This window comes from Calypte anna, chromosome 18 (assembly GCF_003957555.1).
Source record: "Calypte anna isolate BGI_N300 chromosome 18, bCalAnn1_v1.p, whole genome shotgun sequence".
NCBI classification, from domain to species: Eukaryota; Metazoa; Chordata; class Aves; order Apodiformes; family Trochilidae; genus Calypte; species Calypte anna.
In genome coordinates this window covers 11,360,181-11,383,156 of record NC_044263.1, presented here as the reverse complement: position 1 = coordinate 11,383,156, position 22,976 = coordinate 11,360,181, and the positions used below count along the sequence as shown (strand labels likewise).

Below are 22,976 nucleotides of genomic sequence, written 5' to 3'. Positions count from 1 at the left end.
CCCTCTGTAGATTTGATCTCCCACCAATCTGACTGCTGGTTTCTAGGGGCTGCTCAATGAAGAACCAAGTGGAGAAAAATGTGCACAGGAAGTTGCATCTAAATATGAGGGAAAACTTATTTAGGGTTGGTGACAGAGAACTGGAACAGCTGCCCACCCAGAGACATTGTGGAGTCCCTTCTTTGGAGATACTCAAAATATGCCTGGATGGAATTCTGTGCAACATGTTCTGGGACATCCTACTTTAGCAGGGGGGCTTGACTAGATAAGCTCTAGAGCTCCCTTCCAACTACAACCATTTTGTGATTCTGTGCCAAACACCTTCAAACTTATCTTGCCCATGACCTGGCACTTGGTGGGGCTTTACCTGGATCTCCTTTGCTTCAAGGTATCCTCTTCACTGGCCTCCCTCAGATTCGAATGATCTGAGCTTTCAGCAGATGACGCCACCATTTTCTGGGACTCCTGATGGGAAAGAGACAAACATGGTTCTATGTTTGAATCAAAGTGGAGATAAACTAAACAACAGCAAGAACATTGTCTGCTGCCCTCTCCTTTTGACCCATGGCAGCTTTGGCTTTTACTGCAGCCAATAAAGACCTTCCATTCCAAATAATTTTGGGGGGGAGTGGTTGTAAACACCACTATAAACAATTCTTTTCATCATCATCGTCATCACAATCACCATCATCTTTATTACAAATGACTAATTAAAAAATTTATCCCTCTTTTTAAGTGTTAATCCCACTGCTAATTTATGAAAAAAAGGGTTACAATGTGGGATCCAGGCTGTCAGGACCTGCTTCTCTTAAGCTTTGATCTTCGCCAACGTTTACTGACAAGCTGTGATAGAAACAGGCAAGCTCACAGCCCAAGGGAGATGGGCAGCCCTCAGCCCCCGGCAAGCTTTACCTCTTCTTCATTGGCTTCATTGTTTTCATCATCCAGCTTCTTCTTGCTTTCTGGCATGAGGTCATCAAGAAAGCTCAGTTCTTGTTTTGAGAAGCAGTAATCCATTAATTTCCGGACAAAAACGAGAGCAAAAACCTTCACACATGAGAGGGAAGACATGGTGAGGCCAGAGATGATGCTGCAGCTCGTTCCAACGCTGCCAGTGTCCAGTAGCACCAGCTCTTACCATCATGGGGAAGATGATGGCAGCACGGGACACCTTGATGACCCAGATAGGAATGAGGCAGAACAGCTGGATCAGGGTGAACAAATGCACTTTGCGCAGGGGGACATGGCGCAGGAAGGTGAAATCCGGCTGGCGCTTCGCTGGCATCCCAAAGAGTTTCAAGCGTTCATAGAACTGCAAAATAAAAGTGGAAAGTTTCCACTTGGGATCTGCAGAAGGTTTCTGGCCCTGTTGAGACATGGAGGGTGTTTCCAGGATCCAGCCTGCAATGAGAAATTCTGGATCCCACTCTGTTCCCCCCCCCTGGGAGCAGCACCCACTTCCCCTTCTCTCCAGCTATAAACCAGCTTGCCCAAGAGCACTGCCCACCACATTGAAATTACCCCATATTACTCTGTTATTGGTTTTTCCTGGCCCACTGAACCCCCAGAAAGGATTCCCACCAGTGCCAGAACCTGCTTTCCCTTTGCACCAAATCCCTCAATTTCAGGTAGCCAAAGGCTGACCTTCCCTGAAACAGTGAGTGCTCAACTTGCCTGGGCCACCCTGGAAACCTTGTGTGCCTCCACCAACCTTTGTCTTACAGAGAATATTTCCATTGCTTGCTCCCATGGAGGCTTTTCCCTGAGCCACTGCTTTTCTCCTGCTTCCCCAGGGCTGAAATACCAAGGAGCAGACACGATGCACCCTGGAAAAGAGCCTGTACCTGAATTCCTTGGAGTGATGACACACCCAGGTAGAGGAAGATGCCATAAAGCACAGGCGTGGGGACAAACTGGAACAAAAAACCCACAATCATGTTGGAGTTTAAATTGCATTGTCAGGATTGGCTCTCTTTCCTACAGGCACTGCCTAAAGTTGCCCAAAGCTTTCCAGTTTCCACAGGGTTTGAAATGCCTCAGATTTTAACTGCAAGAGATTTCTTGTGTGCGAGTTAACGCTCTGCTCCAGGCTGAACTTTTGAGTTACGCTTCATCAGAATAATTTTGTTTCCCAGAAAGGTTGGAGGGAAAAAGGTGATTTCACCCATGTTCCCATGTGCTGTGCTCTGTGACCATTGCTCACTTCCCTCGAGCATCCCTATTGGGGCCTGAGAAGCCAGAAACACTGCTGAGGCTGATTCCTAGCACGGGTCAAGGTTTTGGATCACCTCCTCCACTTAAAACTACTCAGCCCTGGAGAGAAGTGACTGCTTTTGAGTCACCTCCCAAAACCTCGTGGTGGTTGTTTTGAATTTTCCTCTTACTTTTAACACAGAAGTGAAGAAGACTGAGCAGCCTATCAGCACAAAGATCATCAGGCCAGTCACTCTCTGCTCTCGTATGCCTAGAAACTCAGGTTCTTCTCCTGGAGCTGAGCAGCTGGACTCCACTCTGAGGCTGTTGACATGGCTGAGGGACAGGACAGCTGTAGCTACAAACCAGGGCAGCCCTAGCAAGGAGCACACGCCCAGAATCACAGCCACAACAAAAAGGTCCAGGTGGTACCCGCATCCTTTCTGTGGGAAGGAAAGAAGAAACGGAGAATCCCAGCACACAGGAGTGAGGATGAGGTCACAAGTCTGACTCCAACCCTAATTGTGAACACAGGTCAGCTTCTTGATGGAGCATCCAAAGGATTTGTTCCCCCACATGCTGCTGCTATTTTCAAAGAAAACTGTGCTTCTCTACTGATCAAAGATGAATTTGCTGCTCTGAAAGACTGCTCATTGGAACTCCCCTGGTGTTTGCTCCCTGTGGCACCATTAATCCAGGACAACATCCTGTCACACAGCCTGCTGCTGCCCCAGACCAATGCCTCCTGAAAGCTTTTGGAGTCAGAGCTTCTCTCCACACCTGCTGCCCAGAGTGGGTTGGGGATGGGGTCACCTCTTGCAGCCCCTCACCTTCAGCTTGTGCTCATTCCTGTTGACAATCAGAGCAGTGATCTGCTGCTCCATGACTATCAGGATGGTGCAAAGCAGAGCTGGGATCAGTGCAACCAACGCCGTCCACCATGGGTTGGGTCCTATGGGGTTGTTGATCCATCCGATGCCATCTGTGGTGAGCTGCAGCAAAGCACATACAGCAGCATCACTGCCCAGCCCTGCCACTTCACTGGCTTTGATTTTCTCCTCCAACCCTGTGTCAGAGCTTCTCCAGCCCTGACTTCATGTCACCCTCTCCCAGGGCTTTCAGCAGTGCCAGTGTCCTCCTTGCAAGCACCTACAGATATTTCTGTGTTTAGTTCTGGGGTTGTCTTCTTGTTCCCAGAAGGAAACATTGGACTTGGAGGTGGAAAAGAGGAAATGGTCACATTATCAGCACCTCCTCCAAACTCAGACCTGTCCTGCCCTAGCATCACCTTGTGGCATCCCCATGGGCACAAGCATGGGATGAAACTCACTCCATGCCAACCCCCTGGACCCCTTACCATGAATTCAGTGGAGGCGTGGAGCTTTGGTGATTGGATCCCAGCCATGTAGTCAAGGAGCACCATGAAGATGATGGTGAGGGAAACACCAAAGTCACTTAATATGGATTGCACCTAGGGCAAGAAACCAGAGCTGAAAGGGGCACTGCAAACAGGGTCATGACTTGAGGTGGGAAAGTGAGGGACAGTGACACCATTACACCTGGTTACCAAAACCCCAACAATGAGGAGATGCAGTGAAAACCCTTGGTTAGATAGTGCTGCTGCATTTGTCCCTGGATGTTGTGTCAGGCCTTTGTCTTTAACATTTATCTATGTGGAAATAAGCTGTTTTCATTCAAATCTTAAACAAAAACAGAACAAAAAAAATATTTAAAATGAAGGAATCAGAATTCTGCCATGACAGCCACACTCAGAGGCTGGACTCGATGATTGCAAAGTTCTTTTCCAACCAGAAGGATTCTATGATTCTACAGCTACAATGGGACTAAGGCACTGAGACAACATTTGCTCCTCAAAAGGAAGAAATTGTCCTGCTCTATGGCAGTTCCTCAATGGAATCAGCGTAATGCTCAGCAGGGGAAGAAAAAGCCCCACTATGGAAGACCTGATTTCCCAGCACCTGAGAATAAAAGTGCTTGGGACAGGTTGTGAGGCAGGTGGGAAGTGGTACAGTCCTTCTGAACTCATGGCAGTGACTGAGGGACATCCAAGCTGATGGAGAGCTTGACCTTCAAGTGGTGGCAAAGAGTGCCCAGTGCTCCAGCAAAGCCATGTTGGGAAATGAGTGTGGAGGCTGCTGCTGGCCTCCATCTTCTACTTACTCTCCTTGGGAAGTAGCGGCTGGTTTTAAATGATTTCGCGAAGCTGCACAGGACAAAGGTGGAGAAGAAGAGGATGCAGCACCACAGGAAGATATTAGGGGTGTAGGGGCCTCTGTGTCCACAGGCAGGCCCATGAAATTCTCCATGTAAACTGCTGCACTCCTAGAGAAACAGAGATCAGGACACCAAGGCAGTGCAGATGCAGCAAGGAAACTGCAGAAAACCAGAGGGTTTTGAGGCTCGTGGTCCAAGATCCATCATGATGTGACTGCTGCTGGAAACTCCTGTTTGATGAGCAGCAGGAGCTGCAGAAGTGACACTGAGCCCCCCAATGCAGTATGCAGAGATGAGATGGGAGGCAACATCAGACTGCAGACCCAACACACATTCTCCACTTGAATGCTGGGTAACCACGGCTGAAGAAGACCCCAACTACAATAACCTAACCACCCACTTGACCTTGCTTCTGGTCACAAACCTCGTCCTGCATCTGGGTTAAGGAGCACACTCACAACTCCTGTTGGGGACCGGGTGGACTGGACGAGGTGGACTCTCCTTCTGATGCCCAAGCAGGTGAAACCCACCCAGGAGATGGAAGCAAGGCCTTTCCAAGCAGCACCAGCAGGGTTTGAAGCCCACATCACCTGCAGGGCTCTGAGGTTTGCCCCATGGCTGCAGCAGGAGGAAGCAGGGGCTTGGGGCACTTACAGTCACTGTGAGGGTTCCCCAGGCGATGCCAGACGCGTTGATGTTGTTGCTCTCCCAGAACTGCAGGGTCTCATTGCTGGGTTGGGTCGGGGCCCCACACTTACAGCTGGGAGGAGAGAAGCCAAGACAGGGGTAAGGGAAAGGAGCTGGAAGTGCAGCCCTGGTTTAGGAGGGAAAAAAACCCACTAGTAGTTGGTGAGGAAGTCAAGCTTGCTGGGCATGTGCACAGGGTAGACCTCATGCAGGTGTATCAGCTTGTCTAGAGCCTCATAAATGAGGAAGATGCAGATGAGGGTGGCAAAGGATTCTTCAGTGAAGCGGGTGACATAGGACACCAAGCAGCTGGCATCAGTGGCCACCAGCACCATGCAGAAGAAGGAGATCCACAGCCCAATGCACGCCCGCAGAGACAGATAGGAGAGGAAATTGTCCCTGGGGAGACAAAACAAAGAGAGAGGTGGGAAAGGCATAGAGAAGCTCCCATCTGAGCCCTCCCTGGGGCAAGCTGGAAGCAATCTCGGAGCTAGAATCAAGTCTGTGGATGGTAACTGCAGTTTCCAGGTGCTGCCAACAGAGAGCCTCATGGCAGGGGTTCTCAGGAGGAAAGGCCAATTATTTAATGATTGTTCTTTAGCAACTATCTTGCCTTAACAAGGCAAAACTCTGTTTAAACAGAGTCTGTTTTGGTACATGGGGGGAAGCAAATCCTCCCTCATTCCCAAACCAGAGGGATTTGTCTCATCTTCTTTGTGCAGCCCACCTCAGGGTATCCACATCCTTGTGGTTTCTTGGTTTCTTCTCCTTCTGCTTTGCCTAAACCCCAAACAACTAAACGGCCCCATACATTTTGCAGAGAGCAAGGGCTCTTGTAGCATCACATACTAAAGCACCATGTGAGCCATGGCTGTGACAGAGAAGACAAATCTAACAAGTAGCACTAAGAAAAATACAAGAAACCATCTTTTCTACATCTCTGCCTTCTTCAGAAGGCTCTCAGCACCCGGCCATGACAGCCAACCTTACATGCAGAATTTGTAGAGGACCTTCTCAAACACCAGGATGTGTCCAGTGATGCCCAGAAGGGTGAGAGGTTGGCCACTAAAGAGGGAGTAGACCACGCCACTCATTGATGCACCCAAAATTGACTCCATGGTACTCTGTCCAGGGAAAAGAGGCTGTAGTGAGGAAATAAATAATGGGGGCGAAAACCAAACCAAAACAAAACCAAAACCCTAAGGAAATTCGCTTCAGCAAGGACTTTTGCAGGTATTTTATATCCCTCCCCTACCCCCCTTTCACCCAACTGGGAGGTGCTCACTAGTTGACCACCAGTTGCCTCCTCCAGCAGTCCCCCAAGGGTGATGACAGGGAACATGCAGGCACTGTAGAGGAAGAGGAAGGCAGCCAGACACTGCAGGTTCAGGGCATCTTGAAAGTCACTCCAGAACCATGGTGCTTTCCTCTTCACATCCTGGATCAAGCCTCCAAAGAACCTGGGGGAAGGAAAGAAACAGCCTGTTCTCCTAGAAGAGCACATGGACTTTTCTTGTCTGTGGAAAGGCACAGAAAAGCTTTCTTGGCTAAACTGAAGCTGTCTCCATCTCCCATTTTACACCCAGTAGAAGCTGAGGCACACGAACAAACCCTCCACCACCACCACCAAGACCTCATGTCAGAGCCCATACTCTCATAGTGCAACAGCCCCTTGCCCTAAGAAGCAGCAGAGCTCTCCCTGGAGCCATTCACATATCTGCCACCACCCCAAGGCAAGAAAACCTGGGTGCAGATCTCCCGCCTGCCCGGCCCAGGGGACCAACTGGAAAGCTGGAGTCCTTTCACTGGTACAACTGATCCCAGAAACCTGCTGCAAAGGTGGGTGCATGCTCAGATTTTAGAGGCAAATTGAAAAAACCCAAACTCTTAAAGTTCACACCTTCCTGTCCACTCCAACTCAGGAGCACTGTGCTTATTGGGTTTGCTGTGAGAAGCTCCTGGCAGCAGCTTCCTCCTCTCCTGTTCATCCTGTTCAGATGGAAAGAAGATGAAGACATGGACTGGGATCCACCAGGTTGTTTGGCTGCTGCTCTGGGTACAGTGTCAAACTGGGACCATGTGGACACGGTGCAGCAGCCCCAGCCATGCTGCTGTCTGTCCATCTGTCCTTATGTCCCCCTCCCACCCCCCCATGTGCCTCCTTCTGCCCAGCACCCACGTGCAAGTGGATTTTTCTGGGGGGCTCGATTCTGATGGATGGATCCCACACTCCTGGTGGCAAGACTGTGACCCGATCCTGGAATTCCATGATGCCAGCCACGAGGTCAGCCCGGTTCCTGGCTTTATAGGCAACAGCACGGAAAACCTGCCAGCAGGAGACAACCTGGTGAGAGGACAACCCACCTCACATCTGCTAACCAGTGCAGTAAGCTCTTGCCTACACGAAAGATTATCTCCTCCAAATTCCCTGCTGAAAATGGCAGGAAATATTCCTCCAAAGGGAAAAAGCTTGCATTGTGGTACTTGTAACCATCTGCAGGAGGTGCCATCCCCCTATGGCACACCACACCCTGTGCTTAAAGAGAGGTTTCAATGGCCCTGGCAATGCTGGGCTGGGGACCCCTGGTAGAAGGATGAGGTGCAGGGGGCACCCTGGTGGGATTTCAGCCTCCAGGATGTGGGGTGATGCAAATCCACATTGTTTGCTTGGGGGTAGAAGGAGGAGGGCTGGGCTGCTTGGAGAGCTGATGGGCAGCTGGGACAGCAACTCCTCCTCCTCCTCACTAATACAGAGACTGGGAGGTGGAGGAAAGGCAGCCATGACCCCAGATATCCCTTCTCTTGTCTCACCTCATCAGTCATGAGAGTAGCCATGGACCTGCCGACCTCATAGTACTCATGGGGTTTTCCTCCTGGTCCAAGCAAGACAAACAGGAACCTGGGTGAGGAGGACAAAATGAGAGATAAGAACATGTGTGTGTTCAGAGGAGATCCTGGGAGCTCCCAGCCCAGAGCATGGATCCAGAGAAGACACGCGGGCTCACCACCACCTCTGCTGAATTTGGAATTCATTACATTTGATAGCAAATTTCATTTTAGGGCCCATTTCCAGTCCAATTGGCCAATGGGTTGTAAAGCTACAGCAGGGAAGGGGAAATGGAAGGTGAGGAGACGTGGGTGGGGGAAACTCCCTCTCTCCCAGTGGCCTCGTTCCCTCAGGACACCAAACCGATTCACGCCACTGGATGGTTTCTTAGTTCTTTAAAATCAAAACTTTGTGCAGACCTTGTTGGGATGGGAACTTCTGTCATGCCCATGAAGAGAACACCTGGGGTCAGGCGGAGAAAGGCCACGATGGGCTGGTGAAGGAAATCCAGCTTTCCAACCAGCACGTTGCAAGCTTCAGCCCCGATGGGAATTTTCCTCATGAAGTGCAGATCCACCTGGGCATGACAAATGGTTTTCAGGCATTTACCCCCAAAGCAAAACCCCAACACTCTGCATCACACTCTGCAGCCAATTTTGCAACAGCAAATCTGGCCCTAAAGGTGTAAGAGTGTCTCACCTTGCTTAAACCCATTGCACTGGTCAGGGTGTTCAGAGTTCGTTTAATTTCTGCCATGGTGGGAGAAGGAAGCAGGGTGAGTTTTGGGGCGGGTACAAAAAAGAAAGACACTCAAAAAGATGGGCAAGGAGTAATTGTGATGCTCCTCTTTTGCCAGGACAAATCTAAAGGGACCAAACCCTGCAGGAACCTTCCCTTGGTGCCAAAGCCCTCCAGGAACCCTTCTCTGGTGCCAGAGACTTGTAAGAACTCTCACCTCGATCAAGGCCCTCTGGGTCTGTTTGCTTCTTCTGTCTGCTCACCCCAGCAACAGAGCAGACTGTGGTGAGAAGGCTGTTTCTGCCCTTCTCATGCTGGTGGCAATGTCTCTTCAAAAGAATTTCCCGAACTTTTGCCTGCACCTTCCTATTAAACTCTTCAGCCTGTTCTGGCTGGCTCAGGATCATGTCTGGATATGGCAGAAGGAAATGAAGCTGTCAGAGCTGAAACCCCCCAGGTTTATCCCCCACAGTCCCCAGGGAAGGCTGCCCCATGCAGGAGAGCCTGACCTGGGCTCAGCCTGGCTTAGCAAGACATTTTCATACAGTTCAGCCTTTGCAGTGAAAGGAACAATTTTCTTTTGCTCCAAACCATATCAAAAGGCCTAGCCATGGCTTTGCTAGGGTCACTAGTCCCCACACTAACACAGGCCATTTGTTTGTCTGGTGTGTCCTCTCCGGATGTGCTGCACATTTAACCACACTAGAAACCATCTGGAGCACAGAGGTTCCCAGAGCTGCTGTGGCCCAAAGCCTGCAATGAGCTGAGCCCAGAGAGAAACCTGCTAAGAACAGCATCAACTGCTCCAGCTCTGGGGAGGACAGAATGGAGACCTGCCAGTCCAAGACCATTTCTCCAAAGCTGCTTTTTCAGTGAACTTCTGCTCTCTTCCCCACAGAAATACACTGCCTGCTGATCTGCCAGACAATCTCTGCCTTTAAAACTCTTAAATCATGGATGTTAAGGCAAAAGAAAATAAAAAATGGACGAAAAGGCTTCTAATAAAATTTCTTTAAGGAGGTTTAGCTCTTAGGCAGACTCTGCATGGCTAAGAGCAGCTTGCTAAGCCCTGACACTTGCTCCCTTTTGCCTTCAGAATATTCTCCAAACCCTTCTCCAACCCCAGAGGATGCTTCCACAAGGCCCCAGAAGGGAAGGAAAAGCTGGTGAGACTGTGACCTACCCATCCTACACCCAGAACCAACTCACAACTTCCAACCCCAGCAGAACTTTTGGAAAAGGACCTGCCTTGGGGCAGGGAGTGCTTTGGGTGTGAAGGGCACCACTGTGAACTGAGCTTGTCCCTTCCTGAGAGATGTGGCACCCACGGTACCTGCAGCTTCTTCGATGCTTTTGGCAGGCACATCCAGCAGCACTGTGCCATTGCTGATGTATCTCTGCAGCTCAAAGAGGCTGTGCATGGACAGTGTGGACACATAGGGTCTGCTCCAGCGCTCACCACCAGCTTCCACATCCTCCTCAAACTTGAGCCACCTGCAAACATCAGGTTTGATCAGCCCCACTGCACCCCTTTGCCCAGCTCTGCCACCCCTTTGGTTGAGCTGCAGGGGTCAAGAGGAGAAGGCACCTGCAGCTGCAAAAATTTCACATCCCAGAAGCAGAAAGCAGAGCCCGTGGGTGCCATCAGCATGGGGACCCCTCTGCCACCACAGCAGGACTCACCTGGCTTTTTCCTTCCACTCAGCATCTCCATCTCCTTCCACACAGATCTCATCCAGCTCCATGAACAAGTCATGGGGGATGTGCTCCTCGTCCTCCTCACTCTCAAGGATGAGCTGCACATTGTGCAGGGATAAAGTATCTGGGGACATAAAATAAAGCCCCATCCCATTACCATGCTTGAACGCAGCCAAGTGGCCATGGGATTGGTGGTAGTTCAGCCAGAAAGACTGGGCTGGCCCTGCTCCCCTGGGTCTGGCTGGGCTTGCACAGAGCCAGGGAGAAGGAGGAAGCATCTACTCCACCTCTGCCAAACGATAGGTTGCTTTGCTTCCCTGCATTTCCTTTCTTAAAGCCAGGAACCCTCCAAGGAAGGCACTTCACTGCTTTAAAAAAAAAATGTTACAACATGCAAAAAGTATGGAAAAAGGGAGTCTTGCTAAATAATGCCACTTGCCCTCCAAAGAACCACTAGTCCCTCCACCTGGCCACATGGACCTGCTTTCAGAAGCCCCCAATGCCTATGTCACCCCGAGGAGTTTAGCAAGAGCCACACTGGGACTTACAGTGGTAGCCCTGATCCTCCCAGTGTCCCAGTGACACCTGCACATCCACGTCCTGGGTCCTTTGGCCTGCAACAAAGTGGTGTTTGCAGCACTTTGGACACTGCAGCAATGGTTGACGTGGCTGAGGCCACACTGAGCCACAGCTCAATCTCAAGAGGAACACTGATTTCTCTACATTGTATTCCCTCATCTCCTCCTGTTTTCCAAGCTTGTTTTACTCAAACTTGGCAAAACCAGAGCACCAAATGGGTTGTCTGGGTCCTCTAGAAGAGCTTTGGCAGCATCAAACCTCAAGTTCCAGCTCTGGCTGGACAAGACTCAGGCTTGCTCATTAAGCAGTGACAGAAAGCAATTATTTTTACCATCTTTGTAGGGCACGAGGCAACAAGATCAAATCAGTCCCCTGGTAATGAACTCGAGCACATATAAAGAAAATCACAGCTCCTCTGTTTAAAAGCCATCATGGTAAGAAACATGAACTGTGCTGCTTTCTCAAGCCCAGCAGGTTTGGCTGGTGGTCCCTCTCCCCCCAGGTCTCAGCAGACTCACCTTCCAGCTCAGTCTCAGGGTGGATGTTGGCACCATTGCTGCTTCTGCCTGCCTCAAGCAGAGCCTCCTCCCTGCAGGCCTGGTTAATAATGGAGAAGGTGAGATCTGGGGCTGGGTCTTCGGAGCTCCCAGACCTCCCCTGCACCATCAGATTCCCCTGCATCCATGCCAGGCTGTGAGCATCCCACCTCTGCATCCCTGCTCCTCCAGGCACAGCCCTAAAACCATCTCTAAATGGGATACTTACCAAGAACCTCCAAGAACCTGAAGGGGCAAAGATTCACTCACATTCAGCCAGGCTCAGGCTGCCCTTGCTGAAAAGAATTACCAGGGAAAACAGGATCCTTCTCCTTGGGAAAGCCAAGGGCTGAGAGCTCATGCCCTCCCTCTGTTGCAGGAAGAGCCTGGGGGCCTTAAAAGCCAAAGGAGAACCACAGGAGCAAAGACCCTGAGAAACATGTAGGAACAGGCAGGGCTGCTGGACAAAATGCAAGGGGCAAGAGCTCCATTGTGCACACAGCCAAAACCCCAGTGTTGGAAAAGGCACTGTGCTAACAGGATAATAAGATTTACTTTAAATAACCATTTAAATAAAATTACTATTTAGAGAAAATCACAATTCAGATAGAATTATAAACTCCAGCACATTACACAGGTGTCAGAGCAATTTGCAGTCAGCACTCTCCAACACCCTGTGGGTGACATTGGCAAAGTCTCCTTATCTCTTTAAACTCTTTTGCCTCTGTGCTTTGACCAGCAATGCTAAAGCTGCCCCTGGAAACCCTGCCTGCTGCAAAGCATCACCCCCAGCCCATCCTTCTGCACATCAGAGAAATGCCAAGGAGATGTTGGGGAGAGTTTTCCCAGTGTTTGGGGCATGCTCAGCCCCTTGGTAGAGCCCCAGCCATGCTACCTGTAACTCTTTTGTAGATCTTGAGTAGAAAATCCCCATTCTGGTCAGTTCTCAGGTTGGTCACCAGTTCTGGGGGAATAAGAGGGGACAGAAAAAGGGGGGAGAGAACCAAGGCTCACTTAGAAGATCTCAGGGACACCCTGTGCACACCAGGTACACACAAAGCGACCAGGTCTCCAGGGTGAAGAGCCTTGTTTCAAAGATCCATGGAATCCTGTGTCACATGTCCATGGAATTCTTGAGCCATGGAATCCTTGAGCCATGAAATCAGGCAGTTATATAACCCTGTGCACCCCAGGAATCTTTCTGCTTGGAAAACTTAGTGGGTGGAGAGAAAACAGCTCTGTTTTGACCAGAAACTCTCCAAACTGGAGAAATGGCGTAAACACCACATCCTGCCAGGCAAGAGGCATTTGAGTATATTTAAGAGCACAAGCTGTCAAAATACAAGGGACTAAATCAAAAGTTGGGACAAGAAGAGGTATGTTGGTCACATACTCATGCTGGAGGAGCCCCTTTCTGCTCTGCTCTCTCAACACAGCAGGGTCCATGCTAGGAGAGCTGACCTGGTGCCCACAGGTGCTGATGAGCCTCAATTTAACTCCTGGAATCACAGACTCACAGAACTACCTTGGTTGGAAAAGACCTTCAAGATAATTGAGTCCAAATGTGAATCTAACACTGACAAGTCCTTAACTAACCTCTTGTCCTGTCACTTGGAACTTCCCAGGTGGACCAAATCGCTTGTGTGGGAGCAGGGGAAGTTCTCTCCATCAGCTGTTGAAGATGAAGGATTCATGCACTGTCCTCCTGTGTCCACCCTGATCACTGTCCCATGCTGAAGGGAGCTCATTTGTGCCTTTCCCAATGTCCAGCTCCAACTCCATGGGTCTTTGCCACCCCAGACTCAGGACTAGGAGGGAAGTGGTGTTGGAGGTAGATGGTGAAGGTGTTTTCCAAGTAGCATCACTTCACTACAGCAAGAGGGAGAATTGGGAAGAACATTGCTTTTGGCTTTGGTCAAGCCAGAGCCCCCAGAGAGCTCAGACTCCATATGGATCTTAGTGTAGCAGAAGAACCTTTCTTGGGGCACGGCGCTTCGAAGACAAACAGGTGTTCTTGCCAAGGTGCACAAACAGTGCTCTGATCTTGCTGCCTTTAGACTTGGCTTGCCTTGTTCAGTGCTTCTGCTCCAGACTCAGCAAACCTTCTCCTCTGACTGCTCCAGAGTGAGCTGAGCATGCATTCAGAAGCTCACCTTTATTAGCCCCCAGTGCTGCTCATGCGCAGTTGGGGTCAGCCCTAATTGGGCACAGGTGGGCTTAAAACAAGCTCACGCCTCCCACCTCTTAATTAGCAACATCTGATTGCCTCATTTCACTACATCTTAGTCGGGATGTCAGGCCTTGGACAGACATCACTGGATGGTTGCAGTCAGCTGCAGGCATTTGAAGAGGCAGTGGAAATTAACTGTGAATAAAGCTGATCCCTTCACCTTCTACAGGGCCAGAGCGAGGTGTGGGTGACAGGACACCAAACCTGTGCTCAATGTGGGGACACACCTTGACCCAAAGCAGCAGTTCCCTGCTCTTTTTCATGGATGTGGAGCTGTTGCAGGGACTGGCCAAGGCCAAGGGAGAAGTTTTGGGCTGGATGGGGCAGTCTCAGTGAAACAGCTCTGCAAATTCCTGCAGCAGCAGATGGTGCTGTTGCCCTGCCGGGATGCTCCTGGCTCCACTTGCTGTGCAGCGGCAGAAGAAACCCAAATCATCATCTCAGGTTTGGAATCCCAGCTCCCTGGCAGGGTAATCTGCACCCCAAAAGGCCTTTTCCAAACCCTCTTCCCACTCCCCAGTCCTGCTGCTCTCCAAAGCTGGGGTGCAGGCCTGGGGCAGTGCAGGGCTCCGGGCTCTGCTGCGGGGGCTGAGCCCTCTGCTGCACCAGCATCCCCATCCCTTATACCCAGGACACAGCATCCCTCTCCCTGCTGTTTGCTTCATAGCAAATGGAGCTTGTGGGATCTGAAGAATCACCAGGGAGTCCTGAGCAAGCCTGGTGGCATTCAGTGACCCAGTTGTAAATCACCTTCCTCCCCTGGGGTGCAACCTCAGGGCAAGGGAGGGGATTGTCCCCCTCTGCTCTGCTGAGCCCTCCCCTGCAGTGCTGGGTCCAGCTCTTGGGCCCCAGCACAAGAAGGACACAGAGCTGATGGAGTGAGTCCAGAGGAAGCCAAAAAGATGATCAGAGGCTGGACCAGCTCTGCTCTGGAGCCAGGCTGAGAGCTGGGGTTGTTCAGTCTGTACAACAAAAGGCTCCAACCAGGGAGACCTTAGAGCACCTTCCAGTGCCTGATGGAAAGCTGGCTGCCCATCTCCTTCTTTCTGTTCAAACCCTCTGCTATTTTTCCCAGAGCCTGGGAATAGCATCACCTCCTCACTTTTCTGGCTGCGTGGTGAGGAGCTGCAGACACCCAACTTCCCCCATCCTCTGCACCAGCCCTGTGCACCCAGCAGAGCCTGGGGATGAGGCTGGGTCTGGTGGAAAACAAAAGGCTGCTGCACTTCCATCAGAGCTCTTCACTCATTTTCAGCTTCAAGCAAGGGTTGGCCAGGAAAAAGGTACAAATGAACATTTCAGAGCTTAATGCAGATTGCATGTGAGGACATGAAAACATAAGGACAAAGGCAATGGGAGATGGACATCATGGGAAAAAGCAAAGCTCAGCCCACAGGGGTACCCCCCTGGCAGGGGACATTTGAGGGCAAGGCTGGCAGGAAAGCTGGGAGGGCTTTATCTCAGCTCCAGGAGAAATGTTCACAGCCCAGAGGAACCCAGGAGAGTAGCTGAAGTGCTTCACAAACCCTCCAACACCCCAGCACGGAAGAAGAGCAGCTGAGTAAGGCTGAGCCAGGAGGGACAACCTGAACGAGAGGGATGCTGATGGGAAAGCTGAGGCTGCTGCCTGCAGAAGCACCACAACCTGCAGGAAAAGCAGCTGCAGGGAGGAAGGTGAAGAAGAGCTTCAGCACATCACTCAGCAGGAAAGAAGAACAAACAGAGGAGGACATGGGTAATGCAGAGTGGTTTGGTTGTTTCTCTTTTATTAGCTTTTATCTTCATAAAAATCCAGATGTGACCAGAGGGTTAATGAAAGTGGATGTGAGAAAATGGGCAGAACAGGAGAGGTGGGATAAAGGAACATGTAAATGGTTGGGCTGTGTTCGGGGAGGTGTAGGGGGGGTGGCTGGGAGAGCTCCTGGGGATGCTGGAGAGAACAGGAAGATGGGGTGGAGGGGAACAAACCCAGACAAAAAAACAAACAAAAAAAACCAAAAAAAAAAAAAACCCAGCATCCAGTGACATCCAATCAAATCAAAAATCAAATTTGAATGGTTTATAGACACCAATATGATTGATTCACAGCAAATAAGCCCCCTCTCCTCTTTTTGCAGGAGTGATGGCCTGATGGAAAGGAAGAAGTAATGCCATGAGGTGTAGCAACACTTTGGTCTGCCCTGCACCTCCAAAGGGGACCACAACCCAAGCACCAGCCCTGCTCAGGCAGAACTTCAGGCTGAGGGGATCAGTTTTCACCCACTCAAGTGCTCTGTGGGCTCTTGAATGGGTCCTTGATGTTGTCCATGATTTCCAGTTGGTTCCCTGAAGTGAGCCAGGGCAGTGGCACTTGTGCCAGCTTGGGGAGGGGTGTGAAGGGCTGGGAATAAACAGCTCAGCTGGGGACAAGGGACCAGGATGTGTCTCCAGGAAGCACAGATGGATTATGGCGGCTTAACATGTTCATTGAAGTTCAGCCCCACCAGGGTGACTGCCCAGCTTCAGAGGAGAGGTAGTGCCCCAAAGGGCAGAGCTAATCCTGAAATTGTCCAGCACTGATTCCAGCAGGATCTGTTGACAGGACGAGAGGTAACAGGCACAAACTTCACCACAGGGTGTTCCATCTGAACATGAGGAGGAACCTCTTTAGTTTGAGAGTGCCATCTGATGATGTGTCTCAGTCTTTCCAGGTGGTGTTTGGGACAGAAGGGGCAGGGTCCTGCCCTGAGCCCTGAGACAGTGATATGGATGTTGGGGCTCTGAAATCCCTGCCCAAGGCTCCACAATGAACTTGGAGAACCTTCCAGTGCCTGATGGAGCTCCAGAAAATCTTGGGAGGGACTTTGGACAAAGGCTTGGAGTTATGGAATAAGGGGGAATGGCTTGAAATTGAAAGAGGGGAGATTTTGTATTAGGAAGAAATTCTTTGTTGTGAGGGTGCTGAGCCCCTGGCCCAGGTTGCCCAGAGAAGCTGTGGCTGCCCCATCCCTGGGCAGTATCTCAGCTCAGGTTGGATGGGGCTTGGATGTAGCGGGAGGAGCCATTCTTGCTCCTGAAGCTCGACGAGCTGCTGGTCTCTTCCAGGACTCCAGCCACCACACAGCGCTTCCAGGGTAGAAGTGTGGTGGGAAGAGCCTTTCCTGCTCCAGGGGCTCGACGAGCTGCTGGCCTGGCCTCTCCATGCCTCACACCAGAGTGAGCTGAGCTCCCTCTGTGGGTGTGTGTCCCACCTTTATTGGACCCCTGGTCTTGCTCATGCCCAATAGGGGGCCTGTCCTAATCAGGCACAGGTGGACTCACACCCACTCACTGGCAATTCGAGGCACCTGGTTTATCTTGTTTCTCTACACTTGGAGCACCCTGGGCTGTGGGAGGTGTCCCTGCTCATGGCAGGGGTGGCACTGGAGGAGCTTTAAGGTCCCTCACAACCAAAAACATTCCATGATTCTCTGACACCCAGTATCCAGTTAATGCCCCCAGCATCTCACAATTGTCTCTGCCAACAGCCAGTGGTGCAGGCACAGCTACAGCAAAGTCCTGGTGAAGTGGAGACAAGAGGCACTAAAGGTTTTTCCCCTTGCTGAGCTGCCTCTTCCACACAGCACCCAGCTCCCAGGCTCCCAGGGCAGCCCCTGGACTCCCGGGGGACAGAGACAGTGTCAGGAGGATCTGGGCTCTGTTGGTGGCTGGAGCAATGGCCACCAACAGTGATGAGGACCTGAAGGCTCAGTTCATCCAACTGTACAGAGAGAACCTCCTGCTGATGATCAGGTGAGGGAGCTCCTCCACCTAACTCCATCCCCTTCATTCTCTGCCCGTCTCCTCCATCCTTTCTTCCCTTCCCATGGCCAACTCCCACCCCTCAATCCCACCTCTTCAGCCCAGCCATGTTCCTGCCCATCCCACCCCCCTTCCTTGCTGGGGAGGGCTGGAGGAGTCAGTCCTGCGTAGAGTGAGCTCTGTGTCCTTCTGATGTTGGGGACTCCAGCTGGGGTCTCCCAAGAGCTGATGGGACAGAGCAATCCAAGACCCTGCCAAGGTGCTGCACCCACCAGGTAACCTCAAGGGAAACTTCTGTGGCAGGAACCTCAAACTGAACGAGGGGATCTCCCCATCTCGACTGGTTCACCTCCAGGATAAGAAGAAAGAAGTCCAAGTGGTGCATAAGGCTTTGGAGCAGAAGCAAGAGGTGTGAAAGATGGGAGGGTGCTGGTGCACGGCTGGGAGGGTTTGTGGTGGTTTGGAGGGCAGCAGCAGGCAGGTGAGTGGCTCCAGGGAAAGACAGCCACATCCTGCTTGCTCTGGTGCTGCCAGGAATTCAAGGAGAGGATGAAAGTGGTGACCCAGAGGTGGAAGGAGCTCCAGGCCAAGGAGGCAGAGCTGAAAACCCACATGGAGGATTCCAAGAGGCTTATAAAGGTACAGCATCTCCTGAGCAGCTGAGCTGGTGTCACCCTGAGCTGCACCACCTCTCCTCCCCTCTCCTGGGGAGCCAGTCTTGGGCCATGGTGTCTGCCCAAGCCACCCTTCAGCCTGGAGGTGGCAGAAGAAGGGGGAGCACAGGGATTTGTAGCACACCTGGCGGAAGGTAGGGCTTGGCTGGGAGGGACTGTGCTGGTGTGACCTCCTGAAGGCCCCCAAGTGTGTCACCAGAAGGGTCTCAGCCTGTCCCCACTGTTGACACCCAGGTGCCTTGCAAGGACAGATACCTGCAGGTGTGTGTGTATATATATATATATATATATATACTTAAATATATATACATACATATATATGTATTGTTTTATATATATATATATACTTAAATATATATACATACATATATATATATGTATTGTTATCTGTATATATATATATATATCTGTATATGCCCCTGTACTCAGCTCTGGTGAGGCCACAGCTTGAGTCCTGTGTCCAGTTCTGGGCCCCTCAGCTCAGGAAGGAGATTGAGGTGCTGGAGCAGGTCCAGAGAAGAGCAAGGAGGCTGTGAAGGGATCCAGCAGAATTCCTGTGAGGAGAGGCTGAGGGAGCTGGGGGTGTTGAGGCTGGAGAAGAGGAGGCTCAGGGGAGACCTCATCACTCTCTCCAACTCCCTGAAAGGAGGTTAGAGCCAGGGGAGGGTTGGGCTCTTTTCCCAGGCAACTCTCAGCAAGACAAGAGGGCAGGGTCTCAAGTTGTGCCAGGGCAGGTTTAGGTTGGAGATGAGAAAGAATTTCTTTCTGGAGAGGGTGATCAGGCATTGGAATGGGCTGCCCAGGGAAGTAGTGGATTCTCCGTGTCTGGAGATATTTCCAAAGAGCCTGGATGTGGCACTGAGTGCCATGGGCTGGGAACTGCAGCAGTAGTGGATCAAGGGTTGGACTTGATGAGCTCTGAGGTCCCTTCCAACCCAGCCAATTCTATGATTCTATGATATATATTTATCTGTAAATATATATATAGTTTTCAGGTCTGAAAATCAGAGTGCCATCCCAGATGCCCAACTTTGAGACCAAAGGGTCACTGCAGGAGGGGTGGCCCTGCTAAACTGGGAGGTACAGTGCTCCCAGGAGTGCTCCAGAACTGATCTCCCCTTTGTAAGGGCAGCTCCTCCCAGTCGTGTTGGGTGATCCAGCTCCATTGTGCCTTCCTTTCCGTGTGTGTGTGTGTATGTCTGTGTGCGCTGATGGGGCAAACATCACCAGGAAAGTGAGGAGATGCACATGAGAGCTCTGAAAAAAGCCACTGAAGAGAGGGAGAAGAGGCTGCAAAAGGAGAGGGAGCTTTTGAGAGCTAAGAGGGACCTAGAAGCCCTGAGAACTGCCCGCCAGAAACTCTCCACCAAGGTGCAGAAGTACTCCATCTTCTGTAAATACCTGGAGGATGTGGTGAAGAACTCAGAGGTGAGTTTGGACAGGACAAAGACAGATGATGGATGGCCTCCAGGAGGGCCCTCTGTGGGTGTAAAACTTAGAGGAGATCAGGCAAATCCTGGGAAATCCAGGTGAAAACCAGTGTTCTCTGGTGGTTCAGGTGAGACAGGAGGACCAGTTTGGGGAGGAGAACCATGATAGGAGGTGAAGGGCTTAAGAAAACCAAACGAAAAGGGCTAAAAGGGGAGAAAGCCAAAGGGTTGAGTGAGATAGGGGCCCATTGGTGCCACCAGCTCACGTCCCATGGATGGTTTGGGAGACACTGCACAAGAAGAGGAAGCGAGAGTTGTCCAACAAGCTGTGCTCTCTCTCAGAGACTCCTGGGTATCTCTCCATGAATGGCTCAGACTCCTGCAGCCTCATCCCACTCACCAGGGGAGAAGGTGACATCCCAGGGCAGGGACACCTCTGGGTCTGGCACAGTGGGATGTCACCAGACAGGGGATGTGGTGATGCTCATCAATCTGATGGGACAACAGCAGCCTGGTCAAGGAGGGATGAGCTTGTGAGTGCTGGGGGTTGTCCCAGGTCAGGGCAGGTGCACTTGGAGTTGTGCTGAGGGGAGGGCAGGGCAGGGCAGGGCAGGGCAGGGGGGTTGCTAACCCCAGGAACCCCATGCTGCAGTTTGAGGACATCCAGGAGATCGTTTTGCGCTACAAGACGCTGGTGAGGATGCGCAAGGATCTGCTGCAGTCCCAGCAGCAGCACCAGGAGGTGTCTGAGCAAACCAAGCTGCTCCTGGACCAGTACAAGGCAGAGAAAGAGGTGGAGATGCTGCAGTACCAAAAGGAGCTCCAGGACCTCCAGCGTCTGGAGCAGATCCAGAATGATGTCTGTCTCTGGGTGAGGAGCTGTAGGGCAGGCAGGGGAAGATCTCCAAGGTCTTGCTGTGTCAAGGTCAGTGGGTGGCTCATCCCTAAGCCATGGGGGCATGGCAAGACCAAGTCACAGCCTTTGTGGTTGGAGGAGATGCTTCATTTCATCCCTCCAAGGGGATGGTGAATGAAGAATGCCAGATGTGGTCTGGAGAAGGCTCCATCAGGGCCTCACAAACCTGTCGTGCTCTTACACTTCTCACTTGAACTCCTGGTCCAAAGGGAAGCTCATCCATGTGTGGTCAGTGCTGAGTGTGCAGAAATACCCTGAGCTCTGCTGGCCTCTGCTCCCTTTGCATCTCTCTGAGGGGGCTTAGCCAAATTCCCTCTTGGATCCTCCAGACTCTAGGAGCTGGGTCGCAAAAGCTGCAAAGCATCTGACCTGGGGGGGTGTCAGTTGGAGGTGATGCTCCCAGGACATCAGCTGTCCCTGCCAGGGGAGTGCAAATGGGGCCTGGGGGGACAAACCACTAGAGGGAAGACTGCAGGATCTGGCAGAGATATGGGGGGGTCTGGATCTGCTTCCACCATGCCAAGTGGAACCATCCTCAGCACAGCCCTGGGCAAGGCCAGGTCCTTCCCAGCCAATGTGAGGAGTGTGGAAGTTGGGGTCTGCAAGCCAGGGTCTCCAGTGCTGAAGCAGCATCTTTGCCATGTCCACATTTCTCCTCTCCTTTCCTCTCCTCTCAGGAAGGTCACTTGGCTGACATCAAAAACACCACTTCCAAGAAAGCCCAGGAGCTGGCCACCATCAGGACAGCCATCTTCAGCCTCTTCCAGACTGTGAGCATGCACATGAAAGCAGCCCCCAAGGTGCCAGTGGATGACTACCAGAGACAGCTGGACATGGTAGAGCCAAGCCAGACCTCTTCTCTTTCTGGGCAGGGATGACCCTCAGCTGCCCCAAGGGAGGGGAAAGCCTGGAGCAATCCAGGTACCCAACAGACACCTTCCTTCTCCCCTGGGCTCTCCCTTGACCATGAGGCATGGGCAGAGGACAAGAGGGAAGCATGTCTCAGGCAAGGGCAGCAGCAGTGGGGGTCCAGGCAGGATGGGGATGCAGATCAATCCATGGCCAAGGTTTGGTGTCACTGTCCCCTGCCCTGAACTCAGATCCCCCCTCAGAAGCCCATTCGGGTGCAAATGCCTTGTCAAGATCCTGCTCTGTTGGGTTGAGAAATTTGCCCTCCCAAAGAGCCAACAAGCCCCTCTTTGCCTCCTCGTCTCATTCCTGCTCTGTGGTCTTCCCTCTCTCTTCCTGAGCTCAGGTTCAGAAGTTCATCCAAGACCGCACAGACCTCCTTCTGAAGGTGAAATGGTTGGACACACAGACCCAACACCGAGCATCTCTGCCTCTGGAGATAAAAGCAAGAAGCCAAGAGGACTCGAGCAGCCAGCCAAGGCTCAGCAGGGTGGGAGGGGCAAGAGCAAGACAAAGAGACCTACAGAAGAAGTAGGCTTCACTGTGGGTCATGGCAGTGAAGTTCCATAGCTTTCTGGCTCTGTTGTCTTGCTCAGTTGCTGGCTCCTTTTCATACCATTCTAAAAACCCCAACTACTTTCAGGGGTCTCTCCAGGACCTGGGAGGGCTGGAAGCATCAGAGCAGCTCCATCCCTTGATGATGAGATGGTGTTCATTCTGTAAAGCCAGGATCACAATTGTAAGGGAGCGGCAGGAGGGGGCTGCTCCTCAAGGGAAGGAGCTAAGGGGAAGCAGAGCAAGCAGGATTATGTTCTCCAAGGATTTTCTCCAAGGGCCAATCGGTGCAAGGAAGAAAGAGACACCCAGTGTGGGAGCAGAAGCAGAGCAGAGGAGCCCAGGTCACCCAGGGGTGAATGACAGAGCTGGGAAGAGGTTTGTTGGCTATCCAGAAGAGAAGGGTTTTTAGTTGCCATGTCAACAGAGTGGTGCATGGCTTAGGGACAGGAGATGAGACGGATGAAAGGGATGAAGAGATGGGGTATGGGTCAGTGGGCAGCTCTCCCTTGCCTTGGTAAAGAACCTCCATGGGACTGTGGGTCTGCAGTGGTTCTTTCCATGGGAAGAACTTCCCACTGCTCCCCAGGGTGTACCATATCCTTTCTGCTGCCATGCCTGGGCCTCCTTGCCCAGCACCAGGCACCTTCAGGCTAGGCTCTGTGCTATGGCTGGGACCACAGTTCTGTCTCAGGTTTTGACCTGAGAGCCTTCACCCCCCCCAGAGAAGCTGTGGCTGCCCCATCCCTGGCAGTGTCCCAGCCCAGGTTGGATGGGGCTTGGAGCACCCTGGGCTGTGGGAGGTGTCCCTGACCATGGCAGGGGTGGCACTGGAGGAGCTTTAAGGTCCCTTCCAACCCAAACCATTCTATGATTCTATTCTCTATCACTCTACGCAGGACTGACTCCCCCAGCCCTCCCCAGCAAGGAAGGGGGGTGGGATGGGCAGGAACATGGCTGGGCTGAAGAGGGGTGGGAGTTGATGAGGG

General features: G+C 51.8%; 2 protein-coding genes across 2 annotated transcripts; one reads left to right on the top strand and one right to left on the bottom strand.

Annotated features, from left to right (window-relative positions):
• Positions 1-363: 363 nt before the first annotated feature.
• On the bottom strand, positions 364-12,890 carry LOC103533873 (electroneutral sodium bicarbonate exchanger 1). The gene is made up of 25 exons (XM_030462128.1): positions 12,887-12,890; positions 12,389-12,457; positions 11,723-11,739; positions 11,476-11,554; positions 10,927-10,992; positions 10,364-10,502; positions 10,014-10,174; positions 8,868-9,089; positions 8,642-8,703; positions 8,362-8,519; positions 7,927-8,014; positions 7,295-7,441; positions 7,016-7,092; positions 6,401-6,575; positions 6,106-6,239; positions 5,269-5,514; positions 5,083-5,188; positions 4,375-4,536; positions 3,551-3,664; positions 3,024-3,185; positions 2,385-2,636; positions 1,845-1,913; positions 1,139-1,312; positions 913-1,047; positions 364-465 (listed from the first exon to the last, which is right to left on the bottom strand). The coding sequence occupies exons 1-25, from the start codon at positions 12,888-12,890 to the stop codon at positions 364-366; spliced, it is 3,120 nt and encodes a 1,039-aa protein (XP_030317988.1).
• A 3,292-nt stretch (positions 12,891-16,182) lies between these two features.
• On the top strand, positions 16,183-21,967 carry CCDC42 (coiled-coil domain containing 42). Its single transcript, XM_030462127.1, has 8 exons — positions 16,183-16,235; positions 17,375-17,494; positions 17,807-17,912; positions 18,038-18,142; positions 19,408-19,605; positions 20,260-20,478; positions 21,201-21,359; positions 21,779-21,967. Exons 1-8 carry the CDS (start codon positions 16,183-16,185, stop codon positions 21,965-21,967), a joined length of 1,149 nt encoding a protein of 382 aa, XP_030317987.1.
• Positions 21,968-22,976: the final 1,009 nt, after the last annotated feature.

Bases quoted from the DNA above. Each gene is read 5' to 3' on its own strand.
- LOC103533873 (XM_030462128.1), bottom strand. The intron at 10,503-10,926 runs GTAAGTCCCAGT...TTATGTCCCCAG, and splicing joins GGAGGATCAGGGCTACCACT to ATACTTTATCCCTGCACAAT. The intron at 10,175-10,363 runs GTGAGTCCTGCT...TGATGTTTGCAG, and splicing joins GAGTGGAAGGAAAAAGCCAG to GTGGCTCAAGTTTGAGGAGG.
- CCDC42 (XM_030462127.1), top strand. From the start codon at position 16,183: ATGTTCATTGAAGTTCAGCCCCACCAGGGTGACTGCCCAGCTTCAGAG. The intron at 18,143-19,407 runs GTACAGCATCTC...AAACATCACCAG, and splicing joins ATTCCAAGAGGCTTATAAAG to GAAAGTGAGGAGATGCACAT. The intron at 19,606-20,259 runs GTGAGTTTGGAC...CCCATGCTGCAG, and splicing joins ATGTGGTGAAGAACTCAGAG to TTTGAGGACATCCAGGAGAT.